Genomic DNA, 9,132 nt, shown 5'->3' with positions numbered 1-9,132 from the left:
GGCACAATGTTAAGTACGGGTCAAAGTACGTTGCTAACCTTAGGGGCAGAGAACATAACATTTGTGTTTTATAATTCTGTTTACAAGTTCCTTGTAATATGTCATTCTGAGCCTCCGGGTTCAACCAAGGGTCATATTCACCAGGCACCAAACGGAAAGGAAAATGGAATGAAACTTGGAGGGACTACCTGAACTTGTCCAATAAGAAACCATTTTTTCATTTTCCTTTCCAAAACGTTTTGCTATAGGGTGCACTAATAAATTGGACCCAAGAGTCAGCTGACAGCAAGTGCACTCACAGCAGAACTGTACAGTACTGGCCCACATCTGTTAGGCACACCCAGGACAAGCCACAACATGTTAGTCACCACTGTTGTAGCTATTATGGCCAGGGATATAAGGACACTGAGGACAGGAGGGAAATTATCTTCAAATCAGATCTGAATCTGGTGCAGATACAGGACTTTGACACATATTAGACATTATTTGTTAACCCATGAAAGTTAGCACAAAGTACCCTAAAATTAACCTCCAGAAAGGTCAAACTCAATATAGTAAGGTCAACTGATGCTCTGTAATGTTCATTATAGGGTCAACAATTATTCCTCAAATGCAACTGCATTTCTTAGAAACACTTGCCATGTTGCACAATCAATCTAGCTTTATTAACTGTCATTTGTCACTTCATCAATTGACGTATGTTTCAATCACAGGTTAACTGTTGGCAGATGTTCCTGTCCTGTGTTCTAATTATGAACTCCCGATTGTACTTTGAGCAAACCAATACATTTTTATGACTGGTTTATGTAAGTGTGCAAGCTCTCTCCCAATCCAAAAAATATAAAATAACATGTGTCCTAAGCCAGCATAGTATTGATTGCAGGTGTAGTGTACACTTAACATATCTGTACACATAGCGTCACCTATCACACACTTTATGGACTGTTGCTTGATGCTGTGCAAAGTGCACTGGGCCAATTAACTTTCAAATGGAGGCCAAGAGAATATCCCTAATTGATATGTTCTATTATTATAAGGATATAACTGTCTAGTAATTTATGCATCAATACTTCAGATATTTATGAGGATCTTTTTATTCCACAAAATAGTATAAATAGTGTTATCTCTGGTCCTTATGAACCTTAACTTGGGTCTTTGGGCACCCATTGTCAGTGAGGGCCAAGAGAATCTCAAAAATTAGTTTTTGGATGTATGCCTTTTTTCTAGGCCCACCCCACAAATGACCAATTATATAATATGTATTACTAAAAATAGAATATACTGTATGTATGTATGTAGCCTAAGCAATAGCTTTAGGATGTGGTGAGTCAGTGGTCTGCTCTGTTCGCAAACAAAAATATTTTGCTATGGTAACCGTTGACTGAAGTTCACTGTACAAATGGAATAACAATAGCACAATTTGATTCCATGCAAACAAGGACATATCACTGTGTTCCTTCCAAGGGAATTAGCCTACAATGATAAACAGCTGCCTATCTGATTTCAGTTCAATCTGTAAGGACGTGTCTAACAACATAGGTTTGAAAATTACTGTAAAAACAGCAGGTGATTGGGAGGCGGGACTAGCACAGGTGGGATCCACAACTTACATCACCATCATTAAGGCTATATAATGGAGTGAACTTCTGACATTAGCAGAAGACTCTCACTGACTGACAAGCCATACACAGCTGAACACGTTTGGATACTCAGTCTACTCTGTACCACAAGTACAAACAGAACTCTTGAAGAGCTCAACAAAGAAACAGAAAACAAGCGCAAATCAATATGACTGGACAAGGTAATTACGTAACAGCTAATTTGATAGTTTTGTTAAAATTGCTATTGAATTTAAGATTTGACCACAAATGAGACATTGTACTATGTTTAATTGCTTGACTAAACTATGACTTTCTCTTCTCTCCAGATCTAACTGCCATTCTGGACTGTGCGCATCAGCTGCGTAAAGTTGGAGACATCCTCGCTAGTGACACCCTGGACTGGAGATCCAAATTATTGGAAATATTGACAAAACATTACAAGAATATAATCAAAGTCAAGTGAGGGAGTTCAACCCACTCAGTGAAGATCACGGAAACAAGAAGATAGAATACTATCTCAGTCCGCAGTTTTGGTAGCTGTGCAGCAGTCCCGCCTGGTCGTTCAGAGGTGCATTTGCAGCCACCTGAGATGGAAGTCAAGAAGACAGTCTGCCTGGACCTGCCCCACAATCCAATATTCAATGGCAAAGTGTCCAGTGCTCACCCCCCCACCATGTCAATGGAGAGTGAAAAGGATCAGTAACATTGTGTAATGGCAAAACCAGTGGACCTCTGCTGGTTTGTCGTTGGGACATTTGGTAGCCCGATGGGCAGCCATTCACATGGACGTCAAACGCGAACATCGGAACCAGAGCTGACAGGACCGATCCTACAAGAAAGTACGATGACAAAGGAGGATTATCAGTTGTTGGGGACATGTTTTGGATCATGGACACATGACTTTGAAGTGCTCTGATGCCTTATGTGAGGCTTACATTCATTTTGTTTTAAAGAATTGTGCCTTGAGCGATTAAAAGTTGTTTTCAAAATCTGCAATATTTTGAAATTATCTGTATTGGTTGTTCAATAATGTCACAGTCAGATAGTAGGCCGTTTCAGCCAAGTGGTGTGTATGATATAGAAATAATCAAATTCATCGTCATCAGGGAATTGTGATACAAAAAGGGCAGATAAGAATGACAGGAGAGCTACACAGTGCTATATTCAGGCACTTAAAATATCCTTTATTGTGTAGTAAAAAAAAAACTACAGAAGTATAGAGAACACCCTTTCATTTATTACGCTGTACATTCATTTATCAAATTCTACATAATCAGTTTCTCCATACCATATAATCATCATCCCCATCCGATCCCTACACCATACTTGTTCTTTACAGCCTCCAGGTGAGTCAAATGCTCAAGGTAGAAGTTACCCCTAACCACAGGTCTAGGATCGGATAACCCTACCGCCTGTCCTAACGTTAACCATTACGGGGATCAAATGGTATCTGACCCCGTGTCAGTGGTTGGGGGCAACTCCTACTCACCAAGTCATGAACAGTACAACCAACAGACAGGCATAGAGGAGGAAAGAAAAAGCCCAAACCATTGATGACGACCAACTAAATCCGAATGAAATGTGAATTATATTAAAGCAATAAAAATGTATCAATGGAAAATAAAATACATATGGCATAAAATCAAAAGCGTTAAGATTATACTGCCAGATAGGGACACTTTAAGCCATATAAAATACAATTAGCCTGATTTAGGAGAAGCTTCCACTCCTATCCAGTCATATTTTTCAATACACTAACTAAAGGACAAAGATATTTGTCCGATTTGAGAGAATTTCTTTCTTGAGACTGTACCTCTTCAAAATATGACTTTGCACACATGAACACCCGAAACCAGTTTGCCTGTTAAGAGGAGACATGCAATGTCTGGATATCTGCAATAGGATGATAAGAGTTGCAGAGACTAATCTGAAACTGATGGCATTCACAAGCTACAACACTTTAGTACATGGAGAGGGACAGGAAGGAAAACTGAACAGGAATAAAGTTTGTATTGTTTGGTGCCCTGAACAAAATAAATGGTGCTTGGAATAAAACGTTACAATATTTTTTCTGTTAGTTTTTTTTATACAAATATTAAACCCTTCCAGATCCCTTGTTGAATGTGCAAAATGGTTTGGAGATGGTTAACATTTATTAGCAAGATAAAACGACACGATGTCTATAGGTCATGTCTAAGAGCTTGTGTAGAATGCACCCTCCTCAAAGTGACTAACGCAAAGAACAAATCATGTTCTGTACGATCATATCAGGTCCTCTGGTAGGTCATAGGTCAACATATTAGGTCCTCTGGTAGGTCATCATATCAGGTCAGATGATCATGGTGGTAGGTCTGGGCCATGGTGGTCAAGCAAGGCCTAGCAGTTTTAAAGTCCCTTCTAAATGGAAGAACAGAGACCTGTGTGGGTGCCAGCTACTGACACAAGTGCTCAAGGTTACACAAGGTCTCACAGTGAACAGAAAGGTCACGTGCCAAATGGCACCCGATTCGCTATGTAGTGCACTACTTTTGACCAGAGCCATATAGGGAATAGGGTGCCATTTGGGAGACACCCACAGGGTACTGGATGTCAACCAACTGGCCAGGTAGAGGACAGGACAGTGACTCAGAGGTCAGGAATAACTGCCCTGTCTCAATACAGAGGGAGAGCCGCCCTCTGTGATCTTAATCATCTCTGCCATCTCCATCATCATATCAGAACATGGGAGTTCTGAGCTCCACAGGCCTGTAGTGTTTTTTAAAGTTCCGTCTGTTTGTTTCCGGTAGGGCTTCATTTGGTGAAGGCGGCCACCACAGCCCACAGCAGCTCGTTGGCGCCGGCCTTGGTGCTCTCTGCCTCTGGCTCCAGGTCCAGCAGCAGACGTACCCTCTTCATGGCCAGGTCATACTGTTCGTCCAGCAATGGGGCGAAGGCGTTCTCCAGCACGTCTGAAGAGTGGGCCAGGAAGATCAGGGCCAGCACACGCTTGTCGAAGCGCCCCGGGTCGTTCACCCACTTGTCCAAGACGGACTCCTGGACTTTCTTGACCAGCCGCTGTTTAATGGTGTCGTTGGTCAGTGGGTGTGTGGTCATGTCGAAGAGGAGGAAGTTCTGTTTCTCCGTGGTCAGAACGCCCTTTTCCACAAGATTTTTGGCCAGGCGCTCACGGACATTCCTCAGCTGGTAGTGCAGCTTCAATGGGTTCCACGTCTCACCTGAACATCAAGTCAAAATCGTAAATGGCCTATATTATATATAAAACAAAGATATTTTGTTTAAAATGGACTGGGTATGGGAAAGGGAAAGGAGGGGGCACAGTGAGAGCACCTGTCAAATCAAATCTACATGAGAATGAAGAAAGCCAGTAAAATAAACAGAAAATTTAAGAGAACAGTAGAAGGACGGGGGGTAATCCATTTCTGCTCACCGCTCAGCAGCTCTATCCAGCTCTGAACTGTCTCTGGGGGCTGGGTCTCTTTGATATGCTTCAGGGCCTCGTCCAGCAACACGTCTCCTGTAGGAGCGTCCGACTTACAGATCACCTGACCAAAAATAAACCCGTTTTAAAAAGGTCACAAACACACATAGTTTTACACCGCTAGTGTTGGCATACACTGCTAGTCCTCCAAACATTGCAACACGCAAAACACACGTCAGACGACCTCGTCAGCATAAACACGCAGAAGGCCAAGGCTGCGTTGCCCGGCTCAGATGTCTCATGTATCAACCAATGGTTGTGTGCCACGTCATCGACTGTGCAGTCGGGCACCAGACTGCTATAACATATCATGTGATTAGCTGATCCTTAAAATACCCATCCAGGCATTGTATGATTTGACATGCATCAGCAACGACTCAGAGCTGCCAATCAAAGCTCGGACATTCCATCAATTGGCATGTTCGAATTGACATTTTGGACTCTGACCCCTCCCACTCCAGATCAGAGTTGTTATTGTCTAGGGGTATTATGACAAAACAAGTATCAATACGGACATGAGGAATTTGCCGGAAACAATGTAATTTTCTGTAATCGGAGAAAGCCAAAAGCCAGAATTTCTCATATCACTCAAGCCATGCCAAATACTGCCTCAACAGGCTGATTCTGCTGTCAGTAAAGACACAGACAGGTGTTGGCCATGATTGGATTAGAAAAAGCCTCTCTTGTTTTCCCAGACAGATACGTCTCTTGCACAAACGCTACGGCTCCCACTTTCACTCACAACTCTCTCCAAACATTGTGAATCAAAATCCATAGATTGAAAGCTAGCCGCTTTTCTTCTAGCTATCAATCTAGTTATATTTTCAGTCGACTTTTCTGAGGCCATATCATGGAAGTTTTTGCTATTGGTTATTACTTTATCCGTCAACTCAATTGCATTGGTGAAGCTGCTCTCCCGCCCCTTAATTCCCCAGATACACACGCAAGGCTCCCCTTACACTCACTCACCTTAGGAATCAATTCACCAGTCCAAAATGTTTGGACTGGAGAATCACAATCCATAGCTAGTCATTGTTGTTCTAGCTATCAATTTAGTTTTACTTTATACCACCGTATGGTTGTTTTTCTCTGTCTACTTGGTGTTGTTTTGTGGGCTTCTTTGTCTGTCTGCATAGGCTATTCCATTGCTGAAGAAGACGTATTTGTCATCATGCAGTGAGCTATGCCAGTGCATGCTTGCTGTTATTATTTCCCCCAGACATGTTTTTTGAGCAACAGATCATTAGAAAATAAAATTACAAAATGTAAATAGTTCATTTTGATTGTAGAAATGTTGTGACAAAGGCTATAAGTTGGGATAAGTTTTGCTCCTCTCGAAAGTGAAATGTAGCCTAGGCTTCTAGGACGAGCCAACTAAATCGTAAGAAATAAATGCAGGAAGCAGTAGCCAGCCATGATGCATTATTTATGAACCTATTTTGTTGATAATTAGGACTATGAAAGTAAGTCATGTGCCTTTCAGATGTCGGGATCGTGAACGATGTGTGAATGAGTGATGGAACATCAGAAGCGCTCTGAGCGTTTTCCGATCGCAAGTAAATCCAATTACCAGTATCCTATTAAGTGGTAAACAGATAGGATTACAAATACAAGTATGACGAGTTCAGGACAGCCCTATTATCATCATCGGGTGAAGACGGAAGTCCGGCTGTTTGGCAGGCAACCAAGTTTATCTGTGTGTTTTAATATAAGGTTTGAAACTTGTGAGTGCTCACCTTTCTGGCCAACAGACTTTTCCTCCTCATGCCACAAGCCTCTAGCTGCAGTCTTCCTCTCAAAGCCAGTTCAATGACCATACACCCTCGAAGACCAGAAGAAATGCAGTCATTCCAGAAGGAAGTGTATCCCTGTTGGAAAAAATTGTAATGAGTCCGTATTGCTTCACAGGGTTAGCGACACTTCCTGGATAAATAAAACAGACATACAAGTGACACGCCACAAAGTGACACGTTTGATAACCTTCAGGTTGTAATGTTGAATATTACATGAAAATACAGCTAGTAATGTTAGTTAACTACCTAAATGTAGGAATAGCACATTATTATGCTGGCTAACTAGTTAACGTTAGCTGGTTAGAACGTAAACAAACCAGCTAACTTTAGCAAGCTAACTCAGCTCGCTAGCACAACAGGCTAACGACAATAGCTAGCTAACATACCTCTCGATCTTTCAATCCCAACAGCAACACTTCTTCCATCAACGTCAGTCGAGTTTCTTTGGAGTCTCCCTTCTCGTCCTCTTCCTCTTGGCGTGGCTCGTAGTCCTCATCCTCGGACCCCCTCTCCTTGTCGGCAGCTGCATTACGAGAGGCCTCGGTCCTCCTCTGCACCAGGCCCGAACTTCGCTGTGTTAGGGAAGTCATCTGGATGCACGTCCAAACAACAGATAAATACAAATGATTTCTGTACCTCAAGATGGTTTTAGGGTTTCCGATGCATAAATGAACACGGCTGTCGTAAACTGTGTTGTAGATCAAGTGAATATTCGAATAAATACAGCAGCAAACCTGCAACAGATTCCTACTTTGATACTTTCAACTTCCTGAACCAATATGGCGACAAGTGATGACGTCCGATGAGGATGCGCTCGCTCGCTCGCTCGCTCGCTCTTCTCTATTCTCAATTCAATTCAACTCAATTCAAGGGGCTTTATTGGCATGGGAAAAATGTGTTAACATTGCCAAAGCAAGTGAGGTAGATAATATATGAAGTGAAATAAACAATAAAAATTAACAGTAAACATTACACATACAGAAGTTTCAAAACAATAAAGACATTACAAATGTCATATTATATATACAGTGTTTTAACAATGTACAAATGGTAAAGGACACAAGATCAAATAAATAAGCATAAATATGGGTTGTATTTACAATGGTGTGTGTTCTTCACTGGTTGCACTTTTCTTGTGGCAACAGGTCACAAATCTTGCTGCTGTGATGGCACACTGTGGAATTTCACCCAGTAGATATGGGAGTTTTTCTAAATTGGATTTGTTTTCGAATTCTTGGTGGATCTGTGTAATCTGAGGGAAATATGTTTCTCTAATATGGTCATACATTGGGCAGGAGGTTAGGAAGTGCAGCTCAGTTTCCACCTCATTTTGTGGGCAGTGTGCACATAGCCTGTCTTCTCTTGAGAGCCATGTCTACCTACGGCGGCCTTTCTCAATAGCAAGGCTATGCTCACTGAGTCTGTACATAGTCAAAGCTTTCCTTAATTTTGGGTCAGTCACAGTGGTCAGGTATTCTGCCGCTGTGTACTCTCTGTGTAGGGCCAAATAGCATTCTAGTTTGCTCTGTTTTTTTGTTAATTCTTTCCAATGTGTCAAGTAATTATCTTTTTGTTTTCTCATGATTTGGTTGGGTCTAATTGTGCTGCTGTCCTGGGGCTCTGTAGGGTGTGTTTTTGTTTGTGAACAGAGCCCCAGGACCAGCTTGCTTAGGGGACTCTTCTCCAGGTTCATCTATCTGTAGGTGATGGCTTTGTTGTGGAAGGTTTGGGAATCGCTTCCTTTTAGGTGGTTATAGAATTTAACGGCTCTTTTCTGGATTTTGATCATTAGCGGGTATCGTCCTAATTCTGCTCTGCATGCATGTTTTACGTTGCACACAGAGGATGTTTGTGCAGAATTCTGCATGCAGAGTCTCAATTTGGTGTTTGTGTCATACTTTGAATTCTTGGTTCAAATATAGGTTAATGCTCCTCTTCATTCTCTTTCTACACCCACATACATTCATTTCTTCCTAGATCTATTTTTATTTTTTTAATTTAACCTTTATTTAACCAGGTAGGCAAGTTGAGAACAAGTTCTCATTTACAATTGTGACCTGGCCAAGATAAAGCAAAGCAGTTCGACACATACAACAACACAGAGTTACACATGGAGTAAAACAAACATACAGTCAATAATACAGTATAAACAAGTCTATATACGATGTGCGCAAATGAGGTGAGATAAGGGAGGTAAAGGCAAATAAAGGCCATGGTGGCAAAGTAAATACAATATAGCAAGTAAAACACTGGAATGGTA

At 41.6% G+C, this 9,132-nt stretch overlaps 1 protein-coding gene and 1 long non-coding RNA gene across 3 annotated transcripts; one reads left to right on the top strand and one right to left on the bottom strand.

The window, feature by feature from the left end:
* The first annotated feature begins 1,574 nt into the window (after positions 1 to 1,574).
* LOC121847138 lies at positions 1,575 to 2,597 on the top strand. Its single transcript, XR_006084030.1, has 2 exons — positions 1,575 to 1,801; positions 1,928 to 2,597. It is a non-coding gene; the product is annotated as an uncharacterized LOC121847138 (long non-coding RNA).
* Positions 2,598 to 2,760: 163 nt separating this feature from the next.
* On the bottom strand, positions 2,761 to 7,695 carry LOC112257295 (Golgi phosphoprotein 3). Of its 2 annotated transcripts, XM_024430787.2 has the most exons (5): positions 7,607 to 7,695; positions 7,259 to 7,462; positions 6,816 to 6,947; positions 5,029 to 5,143; positions 2,761 to 4,816 (listed from the first exon to the last, which is right to left on the bottom strand). In XM_024430787.2, exons 2-5 carry the CDS (start codon positions 7,460 to 7,462, stop codon positions 4,392 to 4,394), a joined length of 876 nt encoding a protein of 291 aa, XP_024286555.1. In that variant the 5' UTR covers positions 7,607 to 7,695; the 3' UTR covers positions 2,761 to 4,391. The 2 variants fall into 2 exon arrangements, with proteins under 2 accessions (XP_024286555.1, XP_042182515.1); XM_042326581.1 differs by having other exon boundaries at positions 7,259 to 7,674.
* Between the last annotated feature and the right edge of the window lie 1,437 nt (positions 7,696 to 9,132).

This window comes from Oncorhynchus tshawytscha, linkage group LG09 (genome assembly GCF_018296145.1).
Source record: "Oncorhynchus tshawytscha isolate Ot180627B linkage group LG09, Otsh_v2.0, whole genome shotgun sequence".
Classification (NCBI taxonomy): Eukaryota; Metazoa; Chordata; class Actinopteri; order Salmoniformes; family Salmonidae; genus Oncorhynchus; species Oncorhynchus tshawytscha.
This window is presented reverse-complemented; position numbering and strand designations above follow the sequence as displayed.